This window comes from Dendropsophus ebraccatus, chromosome 2, assembly GCF_027789765.1.
Source record: "Dendropsophus ebraccatus isolate aDenEbr1 chromosome 2, aDenEbr1.pat, whole genome shotgun sequence".
Classification (NCBI taxonomy): Eukaryota; Metazoa; Chordata; class Amphibia; order Anura; family Hylidae; genus Dendropsophus; species Dendropsophus ebraccatus.
In genome coordinates this window covers 129,756,818-129,771,359 of record NC_091455.1, presented here as the reverse complement: position 1 = coordinate 129,771,359, position 14,542 = coordinate 129,756,818, and the positions used below count along the sequence as shown (strand labels likewise).

Below are 14,542 nucleotides of genomic sequence, written 5' to 3'. Positions count from 1 at the left end.
TTGAAATTTACTTCTATTCAAAAATGTCATACTTATCAGTTGCTGTATGTCCTGCAGGACATACAGCAATGATAAGTATGGGAAGACTAGAGATTTTTAAATAGAAGCAAATTACAAGTCAATATAACTTTGTGAAACTAGTTGATTTGAAAGAAAAAATATTTCTGCTGCATAACCCCTTTAAAGAAGGTAAGCCTTTGCTATATACTGTATTTACTGTTTACTGTGAAAACATATTTCTACCTCTTAGCACTGGTGTTGCTTTTACGTCTATTTGTTTATCAAGTGCTCAAGAATATAAAAAGAAATTGGAGAACTTACATCTGCTCCTTGTTCTCCAGCATGTCCTTGATCTCCTTTTTGTCCAGATGGACCCTATATAAGTGATGGTTTTGTAGATCATAGAAAGCAACATAAGTATGTGTATAATAATATAATTAAGCATTAGGAATATAAAAGTGCATTGTAAGACACATTCAATGCTGATAAAGATGCTGCCAAGTATAGTGTAAGCCATATTATTGTAGTAGCTACTTAGCTATGGATTTGTCCATCCTTACCTTTCCATGAGTTCAGTTAGGCTTCCAATTTCTAATGTTATAAATTCAGTACAATATTGACATACTAGCAAAACCCTCACAAGACTATTCATCCAACTAGCTTGAATGTTATACTTTATTTCCACTGAACAAAACTTTTCCCAATATAACAACTTCAATATAATTTTGTAACATGGCAGCAAATCCCTGACTGAAAACAGACTGAAATACACATAGACACATATAGCAGATACATATCCTTACAGAGTATTGTAAAATAAGTTTTTTTTCATCTTTGAATCTAGCCGTGAGGAAGCTAAGGAAGGATGGCTATATGTCAGGTTGTACCTGACATAGCTCACTTCCAATTTTTTTAAGTGAGAAAAAAAATCAGATTTTTTTTTTTAATAAGGCCCTTATTTTGCGTATGACTTGCTTTATACACCCCTCTTCCTGACCATGGAAAATCCATAAGCCTCACAAGGAGTGGCAGGGATCTTGTAAAAGATGGTACTGAATCTTAAAACCAGTCATTTTTATAGCAAGGTAGCTTGTGTTATTGTATTGATAAGTATTAGAGATGAGCGAACCGGGTTCGGGTTCGAGTCCATCCAAACCCGAATGTTCGGCATTTGATTAGTGGGGGCTGCTGAACTTGGATAAAGCTCTAAGGTTGTCTGGAAAACATGGATACAGCCAATGACTATATCCATGTTTTCCGCTAATCAAATGCCAAAAGTTCGGGTTCGGATGGACTCGAACATGAACCCTGTTCACTCATCTCTAATAAGTATGTCTTGATATACTGTATGGGTAGTTTTGAGTAATTAACCTCTTCAGGACCAGGCTAATTTTCGTTTTTGTACTTTTATTTTTTCCTCATGTTTAAAAGGATATAGCGCTTACATTTTTTCACCTACAGACTCACAGAGGCCTTATTTTTTTGACACCAATTGTACTTTGCAATAACATACTTAGTTTTTCAATAAAATATGCTTTAAAACTGAAAAAAAAATATTTGCACAGTAAAATTAAAAGAAAAAGCAATTTGTTTTCATTTTGGGGGGTTTCGTGTTTATGCTGTTCATCCAATGGTAAAATGGACGTTATCTATGTTCCTCAAGTCAGTACAATTACAACAAAATGCAAATTATATAACTTTTAGTGTATATGACTGCTTTTCAAAAATTAAAACCTTTTAATAAAAAACCTAAATGTGTTTAAAGTTATTAAATCCTTATAACGCTTTTATTTTTTTGGTATATGGGGCCATTTGAGGTGTCAATATACAAGCAAGCTATTGGTAGCTTGCTTGTATATATGTAACTTTTTGATCACTTTTATTACAATTTTTCCGGATTTGATGTGACCAAAAATCAACAATTTTGCATTTGCCATTTTTTCACGCTTACGCATTTAGGCCCTGTTTACACATTGTGAAACACTGGCCGTTCTGTGACCCAGCTGGGTTCACTGAACGACCGGTGTTACTGAAGATCATCCCGGCCGGTACTGCAGCAAATGGCATCAACGGCCATGATTTATGCAAAACATACGTTGAGTGAACATGGGCTTACCAAGCAAGATCAGGAATGCAATAGTTTAATAGTTAGAGGGATTCTGCATGTTTTTTTTTAATTAATTTTTTAAATTTATTTTACTATTTAATTTATTAGTTTTTTATTAATTAAAAACATTTTTTACAGTAACTTGAAATTCCCCTAGGGGACTTTTATGATCACTGCATTGATCTCTGAGATCAGTCCCGTTGGAGCCCATAGTAAAGGATTGCCAGCGTCATTGCGGTGTTGAGGCCCAGCCTGGCCAGAAGCGGCGATCCACCACTAGACTACCAGGTGATAGATTTTATATGCATTTAAATGCTGCTGTCAGTTTTGATTAGCCAGGTGTGACAATCTGCCTGCACCGGCTAATAGCCCTGGTCCCTGGTAGGGATGATCTAACATCAGGAAATCTTAGGTTCGATTGAACTCGAACCTTGTCAAACCTTTCGCATTTGATTCCCGATGCCTTCCCGGTCCGTGGGGAAGAAGGAGACAGCCCGGGTACCACCTGGAATTCCAGGATACAGCCTATTACCTAGGCTGAATCCTGGAATTCCAGGCGGTACTCGGGCTCTCTCCTTCTTCCCCACGGACCAGGAAGGCATTGGGAATAAAATGTGGAAGGTTCGACAAGGTTCGAGTTCGATCGAACCTAAGATTTCCTGATGTTCAATCATCTCTAGTCTCTGGATGTTTTGAGTCCAAAATAATGGCTGTCATTCACCATACCTTGGTGGCCATAGTGGTCATAGGGTAATTATTTGTCTTCAGGTTCCAAGTTGGCCATTTTTAATACCCTTTTAGGTGTGGCTTTTTTAAACTTTAATAGAATTTATGTTAAACGATGGTGAAATGTGGGCCAGAAAGGATGTATAAACAACTAAAAATAATGTCCACTGTTCGCTAAATAATAAATTCTTTGACTGAGTATCCCGTATTTGACCCTCAATATAAGTTTCTAGGCGTAGGAACCACAATTTATGCACCACAGATAATGACAGTTCTGCCCTCTTTATTTCTTTACTATAAATGATATTTGATATACATACAGTTTGTCCTTTTGTTCCATGTATTCCAGGTGCTCCACTTTGTCCAATACATTTACAGAATACACAGCAACATGTCTTCTCATTAACATGGGACTAACAGAAAAATAAATGGGTAATTATTTGTAACTATACAATGTACTATAGTTTAAGTATACTGTATTTAATGTTAAAGCTAATCTTTCACTGGTACAATGCATGGTAAATTGCCAGCAATTTTACAGATATCCTAATAAAAGCATAGAGGATACACCTGTGAATTGTCTGTGTCTCTTTATTTCATTGATATTCATACTTTTATAGCCCTTTGAAGAGTCACAGAGGTATGGCCTATTGTTTTTTGTTAACTAAGGCGGCTTGCCTCATCTGTAATCCCTGCCCTACAAGCAGCGCCAAGTCCTTGAAATACTCTGCATGCGCTGTTGCAAATCAATGAGCTCTATGAGATACTAAGGTGCATGGGTGAGATCCAATGAAGACCCAAGGTCACGTTTCTGTGTCAGCAGTCTTTCTGGTGATAGATTCACTTTAGTTCATATTTTGAATCTTTTCCATATTTCATATACGTTAATCCTGTGTAACTGACACATTTCTACACATTATACCTTATTAACTATAGTAAATTATGTTAAACCAAAGAGTGTATACAAATCTATCTATCTATCTATCTATCTATCTATCTATCTATCTATCTAAGGCTGGGTTCACACTACGTTTTTGCAATCTGTTTTTATTCATCTGTTTTTTTGCAAAAAACAGATCCTTTTTTTTTTTTTTAACATACACAAAAACGTAGTTCACCACATTTTTGTGTCTGTTAAAAAGAAAAGGATCTGTTTTGATCTGTTTTTTTTTTAATAATGGAATTCAATGGAAAAACTGCTCAAAACGGATGCACACACATGCATCCGTTTTTTCCATGCATTTTTCATCCGTTTAAAAAAAAAAAAATGGATGAAAAAATGGATTACAAAAAATGTAATGTGAACCCAGCCTTACAGGAATACTTGCAGGCTTCAAAGGCCTGAAACCCCAAAAGACAGGATATGAGCCATTGAGGATCTACTATGTGTCACTAACAGTATGATTAGTAGACGTAAAGCTTGACTAATAATAATATATGCTAGAGGGGTTATTAAAGAGACACTTTATAAAAGAAAAATGACATAAACTCACTACTTGTCTGGCTAGTCTAACTCCAATATCCGGCATCCCGATATGCATCTGATAACTGTATTCAAAGCCTCTGCCAAATTCTATATATTTGATATCATCATATCCCGTCGCTCCTTCCAAAGCAATGGTTACTAAAGCTGTTAACCCTAAAATAGGTATATTTAGAAATATTACACAACACAATTGTCACACAACCAATTAAGAATGTCATTAGCATATCCAAAGTAAACAGTCTGTGGAGAAGTAAGGCAAAATGTTTTAGCCTATGTAAAGTAACATTACATATATAGCATTACAAAAGGAATAGCAGTGCCTCAGTGTCACACAGTGCCTCTATGGGAGGGCTCACATGCCTCCACTTCCGTCACTCTCCGCTCAAAGAATTGACTTGTCAATTCTTTGAGTGGAGAACAACATTGACACACTGAGGCAGGGGGAAATTCCACCGCTTTTGCTCTGTGTAAACTGGCCCTTAGAGTAGAAATGAGTTTCAGCAAGTTAATGTTTTGTTATGTTAAATAGACCATTTTTAAAGCAATCTGCATTGAGTTGTAAAATCAGGAGTATTGTGTTAATTAAGGCTAAGTTCACATTACATAAGTTTCCGGCCGTAGCGCGTTCCGTGAATAAGCAGCTGGAGATTTACATAGTTTGCGTACAATGGAAAGTTTACAATCTACGGCTGCACAGTTCACACTACGTAAGAACTTACGCCCGGATCGTATGCGGCGCCGTAAAAAATTAACCAGACCATTGTTTCAGGACGGAAATGCTGTAACTTACGCCCGTAGCGTAACATGCGGTCCCATACCTAGTGGTGATTTCTTCATTTTTGCACTTTGATTTGCCTATCCAAAAGGTTCTGTGGGGTGTCCGGGGCTAGCCGAAGATATCCAAGTAAAAGAGCACTGTCAGATCGCTACGTTTGGTGCTCGGGAAGCGTAAGTAGACTACGGGCGTAAGTTCGCGGACCGTACGTAGCCGGCCGCTACTTACGTAAATCCCCGGCCGGAGTTTCACACATATATGTCCGGCCGCGTAAAATTTGCGGCAGGACATATACGTAGTGTGAACATAGCCTAAAGGGGTATTCCACTCAAACATAACTTTTGATAATGTTGCTCAGCTGCTGCTTTCTGCTGAAAACACTACAATCAGCGTGTGAGCTTTTCTCTCTCTCTCTCCTTCCCCCTCCTTTCTGAGACAGCTGATGTAAACAAGTCCTTGACTGGCTTTATCTGCAACATTGTAGTTTCTTTGTAATTCTGGGAGGGTTATTCTGGGGTCAAGTTGCTAATAAATTCACTATGATTAACCCAGGGCTGATTCTGGGGTCTCTGCCGCCTGAGGTGAACCTCAGGCTGCCGTCCCCTCACTGGCACCCGGGAAAAGAAAAAAAAAAAGCACACAGTGACACTAACTTTCCTTTTGGATCGGCTTCAGACTCTGCCACAAAAAAATCGCATGAAACACTGCAGGTGTGATCCCATCCTTAGTCCACAGGGGTCAGAAAAATTTGTGTGGATCTTACAGCAGATTTCCCCCCCTACCTGGCCTCATGTTTCCCGGGCTCCTAGGGGCCACAGCCGGAGCCGCTCTCCCTGCCTTGTGTACGTTCTGTCTATGAGAAACAATCATTATTTTACATGGCAATTCTCACCGGACATCGTCCACATACACGCACTGAGGTAAGTCAGAGCGGCACTGCACGTCACACACCGGAGCCCCCAGACACATACCGGCCCCTGTACAGACACTCCATCTCTGTTCTGGCAGCTTCGGAGACTTCAACATCCGCACTAGACTTCCCCGCTCGTCGTTCTGGTCACAGGACGCCTGACAGGCCGGGATGCAGGAGAGCGCCATATGCTGACACTGAGAGGAAATGTCACAGTGCAACCACACAGTGCGGGAGGGACGGACAACGGGCTGAGGGCGCCGACGGTAACGGTGCAGACGGTGAAACTTAACAAAAATGACAGCAGGGGGAACATTCTGCCGCCCCCTGCAGGACCGCAAAATCTGCCGTCTGAGGCGGAATACTCATTCCGCCTCATGGCAGAAGCGGCCCTGGATTCACCCTCCTGGCATTATAAAGAAGCTACAATGTTGCATATACAGTTTGCTAGGGACTTGTTTATATCATCTGTCTCAGAAGGGAGGGGGAGGAGAGGGAGACGAAGAGAGAGGCTCACACACAGATTTTTGTGTTTTGAGCAGAAAGCAGCAGTTGAGAACTGGTGAAAGTAGACTGAATAGACAACAAGAAGTAGGAATGAATTGCTAATCTCAACATGGGCAGCAACATATCAAAAACTATGTGTGCGTTGAATACCCCTTGAATTCTACTTTTGATAGCGACCATAAAAGAGCTGAACACAGTTATGTGCCACCAGCAACAGCAATTTATCAAAGGTTTCCACCCATTAGCCCTCTATAAAAAAAAAAAGACATATTACTGTACCTTTTTTTCGAAGATTTTCTATTGTTTGTGCAAGGTCTTTAACATTTTCATTTAAGCCATCAGTAAAGACTAACATCATCTACATAGCACAAACAAAATGAATTTAATGAAAAACAGGAATTCATGTAATATGGATTAGAACTTATGTAAGAATAACTGCACATGCCTTTGCTCTTCCTTCAACTGAATTTTGAAATGTTGCCCACATTGACTGAAGAACAGATGATGTAATATAGGAAGGTCCGTTAATGTAAGTGTCTTTAAGTCGGTGAGCTAAATCAGAACTATACGTGTGGAAGGAAGGAGAAATAGATGTGTTAGCATTGGGCACATAAAAGGCTGCACTGATCTGAGGTGTAACACCAGGGTTGCAGGTTGGACTTCTTAGGTTCATCATGCTGTTTAAGATATCAGGGATGCGGGCTTCCAGGTGGTCTTGTCCACTGAATAATTTGGTATAATTGCCATAAGATGAGATGTCAAAACCAACTATAACATCAACTGAACAATCTATGAAGACAAAAATAGATAAAAAATATTGTGTAGGAACATATCAAGGACTAGTATGAAGAGTTACAACAATAAGCACATTTATCATTGGTGTGATATAATGTGAGATGCTGTTACCCTTTTGATACTTGGTGTGATATAATGTCATCAAAGGACATTGGCTCTGGCCTGTATGCATATTTACTGACAAATATATACAGTGGTACCTTGGTTTAAAAGTAGCTTGGATTAAGAGCGTTTTGCAAGAAGAGCTTACAGTTTTTTAAAATTCTGACTTGGTTTAAGAGCATTGCTTTGATTTAAGAGCTCCCTGTATTGGATGGTAGGGGGAGTGGAGGAAGGGCATGGCCTGCATTGCGTTGTATACAGCACTGTACTCTGACCAGAGAAGTCTCCCTCATCTTCCAAATCATAGCAGATCCACTTCAGGCTGGGGCTTGTATCAGGGGACAGGACAGTGGAGGATAATCTCTTCATAGCTGTAACCCCTCTCTCCCAGGACAAAGTGCTGCATTTATGTGCCCACATATGCCCTACTCATTCCTTCATGCTCTCAGCCCTTGTGTTTCCCATCCTCTCCATCCCTGCTATAATGTGCCTGCACTTACATTCAGCTATACACACTGCTGCTATAAGGTGCCTGCACTTACACTCAGCTATACACACTGCTGCTATTATGTGCCTGCACTTACACTCAGCTATACACACTGCTGCTATAATGGGCCTGCACTTACACTCAGCTATACACACTGCTGCTATAATGTGCCTGCACTTACACTCAGCTATACACACTGCTGCTATAATGAGCCTGCACTTACACTCAGCTATACACACTACTGCTATAATTTGTCTATACTTACACTCAGCTATACCCACTGCTGCTATAATGTGCCTGGACTTACACTCTGCCATTCACACTGCTGTATAGAAAAGTTTCTGTAATTGTCCTCCTGCACAGCTCTCTGATTCACACTTCCTGATATCTACAAACTGTTGCTGTATTGTCAGGTTTATGCACTTACTATACATTATACACCACATGCTGAAAGCAAAACTGTACAGTAATTTATAATATCACATATTCAGCTGTTTCTAAATGTTTTTTTCATTTGTTTTACATGTTATTCTGAATAAAAAATGATTATTTTGGGGTGGGGAACCAATTGTCTGCATTTCAGTGATTTCTTATGGGAAAATTTGCTTTGGTTTAAGAGTGGATTTGGATTACAAACACAGTCCTGAAACAAATTATGCTCGTAATCCAAGGCACCACTGTATATTGTATTGAACTCTTAGGCTTGCACAGCACTTTTGCTAGATTATGCATCGGTGGACGGCATGACGTAGGGACGGCCGTCACTTCTCCTGGGCAGGCCCCTCCCCCCGCTACTCACTGGATCGAGCCTGGCCATGTGGATTCGAGCGCGACGCTGCGGTTGGGTCTGTCCCGGCCTGACCTGGGAGGTTGGCCGCTGCGGTCGGCAGCCGCTTTGGTGATGGGGTCCGATTTGGTCCCGTTGCTTGGATTGGACGCGGTGGTCGAAGGGAGGTCACGTGGTGGCCCGCGCTGTAGACGGAGCGGAGAGTGGATGGAGCGCTCTCTCGCGAGATCTCCGCCACAGCATGAGATAAAAGCCCCCTTGCTATGCATTATGGGAAGCTGCCAGGAACACAGAAGCCACACGCGTGGGGGCGGCGGCTGCTGGGCGCGGAGACGCCGACTGGACTGCGGGCTGCACCGGAGTGGTGAGATACTGTTGGGGAGCCAAATATGCTTCTTTAATGGCTAGGCAATGATATTGCGTCCATATCACGGCAAGACTTATTGGTGTTTTAACTGAAGGAGCATAAAATTCCGCTTCTCCTTTGCAATTTTTGACAGTCTGCAACTGTTATATTTCTTCACTGGGGTCAGTGAAACCCTCCCTGTCTTCTTATAGGAGCTCTCTTGGCTGTGTGAGGATTGCTCCAGAGGACCTATGCAATTGCTGACTACCTGTGCTAAAGAACCCGGGGCTGTAGGTGAACTAACTGCTGATTTTTATGTATACGCTGCTCTAAACCTGCAGCCCTAAAGGGTTCGGGATATGTCAATAAGACTCCTTTGCCTATTTCCTTTTGTCCCTACCAGGAACTGCACTGGATTGGAGACTGTTTGGAAAATTTATGCCACTAAAGAAGGAAAAGGAAACTTGCTGCATGTTAAAGTATTTGTGCTGTCCTGTTTCTCCCGGATTCGCGGCTTTTACAAACAACGTTCTCTGGTGGCCTGCACTGATCCTTCCCTATTCAGCTAAGCCCCCCTATATTCTGTATATTTATGAAATGCTCGGTCTCTAAAAATTGTATGAACTATACGAAGGGAAAGTAATCCTCTTTGCACGGATGGGCTTTCTGACTATGGAGATAATCTCCCGCTATTATATGAGGATTAAGAGCCCATATTTCCGAAAATTTACATGGAGGGGAATTGTGTGGTTTAACCTTTGTGATATGTGATAATTTGTGACACAGACTGTGAAGATTGCTTTGTCAGTACTGTAGAATTTATATTAAGGATAAGGTTTTCTGGCAATCGCACTGGGGATAACTCTATCTTTCTTTTGTGATAAGAACTATACTTTAGGCAATTGGCGGTCTAGCGGTTACTAGAGTAACTTGAACTTTGTTACTCGGAATGCCAGTTAAAAGTAATAATAGGAAATCAGGAGGTAATGCCTCCTTTGATGCTAGTTCTAAGATGGAAAAATATTTAAAATCTCCCATTCCACCTAATAAGACCAGGGCCCAGAAAGGAGCTACTCTGGGTCAAGACGCTCAAAAATCTAGATGCGATGTGTTAGAAGAAGGGGGTGGGGGTGTTCTCTCCTATGTTAGAACAAATACTCTCTGAGGTGCAGAAATGCAATCTAGGATTAGTAGATGTAAAGGAGCAGATTGGTGGTTTGGCAGTGGAGTTCTCCTTGATACAGGATGATTTAAACAAAATAAGAGAACGAGTACTGGGAGTGGAAAGAGTTGTACCGGGAATAGAAAATCAAATGAAGGAGGTATTAAGCAAGCTGGATACTTTATCCAGGGACAACGCAACTCTCCAGGAAAAAATTATAGACTTAGAGGATAGATCTAGGAAGTCCAATATCCATATATTGGGGTTCCCAGAGGGCACAGAAGGGTCTCAGCCGGAACATTTTATCTCTGAGTGGATAAAGGAGGTAGTAGGGGCTGATAATCTCTCAGCCCACTTTAATGTAGAAAGAGCACATAGAGTCCCAGGTAAACCGCCTCCCCCGGGGGCTCCACCCCGCACCCTTCTAATTAAGATCTTATTATCTATAGACCGGGATACTATACTAAGGAAGATGAGGGAGATGAAAGAGACACTTTATAATGTACATAGAATAGCGGCATTTCCGGATTTCTCAAGGGCAACACAAAAGAAAAGAGAAACCTTTAGGGAAGTAAAACGGCATTTGCATAATGCTAAAATCCAATTCTCCTTAATGTTTCCCTCAAGGTTAAGAATTACTCATAATGGGAAAGTTTATTTCTTTCAAACAGCTCAGGAGGCCTCTGAGTGGCTAGACAAGGAGGGAGTTTAAAGTGGAAATTGCAGACCTGAATATAGTGGACAAGTGTTGGAAATAATTTATTTATCTATTATTTGTCTTATTCTCTGCCGTGTTTTTGGATCAGCTATGAGTGTATATGGGTGGGGGTTGGGAGGGGTTCCAGAAGAAAATGTGAAGGCTTAGGGACTAGTCAAGTTGGCTGGTCATTGGAGGATGGGAAGGGGGGAGGGAAAGGGTGGATGGGGGAGGGGGGGACTCTGAGGGGGGGTGGAGGAATGTGCTATATTTTCCCAATCCTTTGTTGTTGTTTTTTTTTTCTTTATTTCTTTCTTTCTTCTTTTCCTTTTTTTTTCTCCTTGCTTCTCTCCCCCCTTAATCTATGATGGATACAAGGATTCTTACGTGGAACACTAGGGGTCTGGGAGAGTGTACTAAGCTCTTAGCAGTCTTTGACTGTGTAAGCCATTATTTACCCGCCATAATCTGCCTTCTGGAAACCCATCTTACCTCTGAGACCAGTCACAAAGTCCATAGACAATGGGCATCTCATATAATAAATTCTTATGGCACCAACTATTCAGCAGGGGTTTCGGTATTTATTTATAAACAAATTAATTTTAAGGAAAAGGGGAGGAAAGTAGATGATAAGGGTAGATTTATATTTGTATATGGGAACCTGGAAGGCAGTGAAGTGGTGATGGCATTTGTGTATATCCCTCCCCCATTTTCTTATGAGGTCTTATTAAGTTGGTTCAATATTTACAGGATAAGCCAAATGTGCTACTGTATATAAGTGGGGATCTGAATATGGTCATGAATCCGGAACTGGACAGGAAAAATAGGGGTTCTCCGGCTACCCCCCGGCTTGCAAAGTTTACCGGTGAGGTTGTTTGGGTGGATACCTGGAGATCCTTATATGGGGAGAAGAGGGCCTATTCGTGCTATAGTGCTTCATATAATACAGCCTCACGAATAGACCTAGTGCTTTGCAATGAAAGAGCTCTGGCTAAGGTCAAAAGTATGTCGAATAAGGGGAAAACCATATCTGATCATACACCTGTATTGGTTATTTTAAGATGGGACAAAAGTGATGTTTCTGGGGAAAGAGTATTTCGTGTCAACCCTTATTGGTTGACGATTATTGACGCTGAGCGCAGGATTGGTAGTGATATAACGCTTTTTTGGCAAATCAATAGGGGCTCTACAACACCCCAAATTGTTTGGGACACGTTAAAGGCCTATATTAGGGGCTTATTGTTTAAAGAAATTTTGGTTTGTAAGCGGAAATTCAGATGTAGGGAAAAAGAATTAGAGGATCGGGCAGCTCGCCTACTGGAGGAATTCCATTGTGATCCCTCTGATGATAATTTCCGGCTTTTCAGGGAGGCACAGGATTTGCATGCCTTGTTTCTTCTTTAGAAGGCAGAACATAAAAACTTTTTTCAGGAGCAAAAAAGATTTGTAGCGGCGGGTAAGCCTAATAAGACTCTCGCCGATATTGTTAGAGCTCAAGACCCTAGGAAAAGAATAGAGGCCATTAGGGGAGAATCAGGTGAGATTTTTAGAAAAGAGCAGGATATAAGGAGGGTGTTCAGAGAATTTTACAGGAATTTGTACTCTTCGGAAGGGGAGGTGTCTGATGGTCTGCTCAGTCAGTTCTTTGATGGAGTTAATTTACCAACTGTTACAGAAGAACAAAGAATGAGCTTAGATAAAGATATCTCCCTAAGTGAGTTACAAAAGGCTCTGAATACTATGCCCAATGGTTCTGCCTCAGGACCAGATGGAATTCCAACTGAATTTTATAAAAAATATGCCGAGGTCTTACTGCCAATCCTGCACGAAGTGTTGCATGAATCCTGTGTATCTGGCAACCTGCCACAATCTATGGCGGAAGCCACAATAGTTGTCTTTCCCAAAAAAGATAAAGATAATACTGAACTTGATGCATATCGCCCTATCTCATTATTGAACTCGGACGTTAAGCATTTCGCCAAAATCATAACACTTAGGCTAAAAGATGTAGTGGGATCACTGATCAGCGAAAATCAAAATGGCTTTATTGCATAGCGATTCAGCTTCCTGAATATTGAATGAGTTTTCGCGGACGTTCAGGTTGATGGAGCCAATCCCCACTCTATCCTGTCGCTGGATGCCACTAAGGCTTTCGATAGTGTAGAGTGTTGGATACCTATGGAGGACTCTCGGGGCTTTTGGCCTCGGACAGAATATAATAACCTGGATTAAGATGATGTATCAATCGCCAAGGGCGAGATTATGTATAAATGGGAGTATGTCTGAATGGTTTGCCCTCACTAGAGGTACCAGGCAGGGGTGCCCCCTATCTCTATTCTTTAAAAATGGAGCCTTTAGCTACAGCTATCAGACAAGATTCATTGATAAAAGGGTTCGGTCTGAAGTCGGATTTAGGCAAAATAATTCTTTATGCTGACAATATGCTCGTTATGGTGCAATACGCAGAGTAATGAATTTTCCTGAGCGATTTGGAGATATCTCGGGGCTCCGAGTGAACTGGACCAAGTCTGGGTGTCTCCCGATCGGCCAAGAAGAAATACACTCAGACTTTGGCCTTATTAAGCTAAAGAAAGATGATAGTATTAAATATTTGGGGATTAATATTTCATCTGACCCAAGAAGATTCATTGAGCTAAATGTTAAGCCTCTAATCAAAAAGCTTGAAAAGAAAATATTTGCCTGAGACTACCTCTATCTCAAGTAGCATAGCACTTATTAAGATGATAATACAACCTCACATAGTATATGTATTACGCTCTGCCCCTGTTTGGATTCCTAATAAATGGTTCAGATATATTCGGAAAATATGCAAAGGAATAGGGATACACTCTTAGGGAAGTTTATCTTAGGATTAGATACACTATACGGTAAGCACCTTTTTAATGTCTTAGAGGTTGGTGTCAATAACAATAAAGATTTCACATACTTAGTTTTATGGAGTAAAGTGGAATAGCACTAAGAAATTATGTCAAATAGCTGGTAGCACGCAATTCACGCCACTATGGGGGAACCCTAATTTAGGTGAGTTAGGGAAAATAGAGGCCAGTTTTTGGGTTCATAGAGGAATCACGGTACTAGATCATGTCTTTGAAGGAGGGAAGCTATTGAGTTTTGATTTTTTAGCACAGAAATATGAGTTAGACCAGCGAGAGATAATATACTACAGACAGCTAGCACATGCAGTAAAATTCACTCAAGATCAGGGAATATTTAAGACATATTCACATTAGATGTTCTCTCCCATTTTGGCACTTAAAGGGAATAGAAAAGGAGAGCTGAAAACACTGTAAAAATCAGCTGTTAGAATTAGTACTGAGAATGCACACATGGTATGTAAGCAAAAATGGGAGTGTGAGATACTTAAGAGACTGCACTATTCTCCACAGTTTCTTAAAAAAATTAATAAACGCACAGATGCAATATGTAGTAAATGTGGCTGGTATGATGCTTCGAATTTGCATTTATTATGGGAGTGTAAGGTAATACAGGATTACTGGCATAAGGTAGTTACCAAAATAGAAGAGCGAATAAAAGTAAAGATTCCTTATAATCCCTTATGTATAATATTAGGGTGTACTGTGCAGCTACCAGAACAACAAATGCTAATCGCCAAATTATTACTTATGGCACGGGT

At 40.7% G+C, this 14,542-nt stretch overlaps 1 protein-coding gene across 1 annotated transcript in view; it reads right to left on the bottom strand.

Moving 5' to 3' along the window:
- Positions 1-14,542, bottom strand: part of LOC138783528 (collagen alpha-6(VI) chain-like) — a 125,823-nt gene that overhangs the window by 57,197 nt on the left and 54,084 nt on the right. Inside the window, exons 12-16 of the mRNA XM_069958329.1 lie at positions 6,957-7,300; positions 6,791-6,869; positions 4,327-4,472; positions 3,154-3,246; positions 322-375 (exon numbers count right to left, since the gene is read on the bottom strand). Of these exons, the coding sequence (XP_069814430.1) occupies positions 322-375; positions 3,154-3,246; positions 4,327-4,472; positions 6,791-6,869; positions 6,957-7,300 (716 nt within the window). The remainder of the gene's footprint in view (positions 1-321; positions 376-3,153; positions 3,247-4,326; positions 4,473-6,790; positions 6,870-6,956; positions 7,301-14,542) is intronic.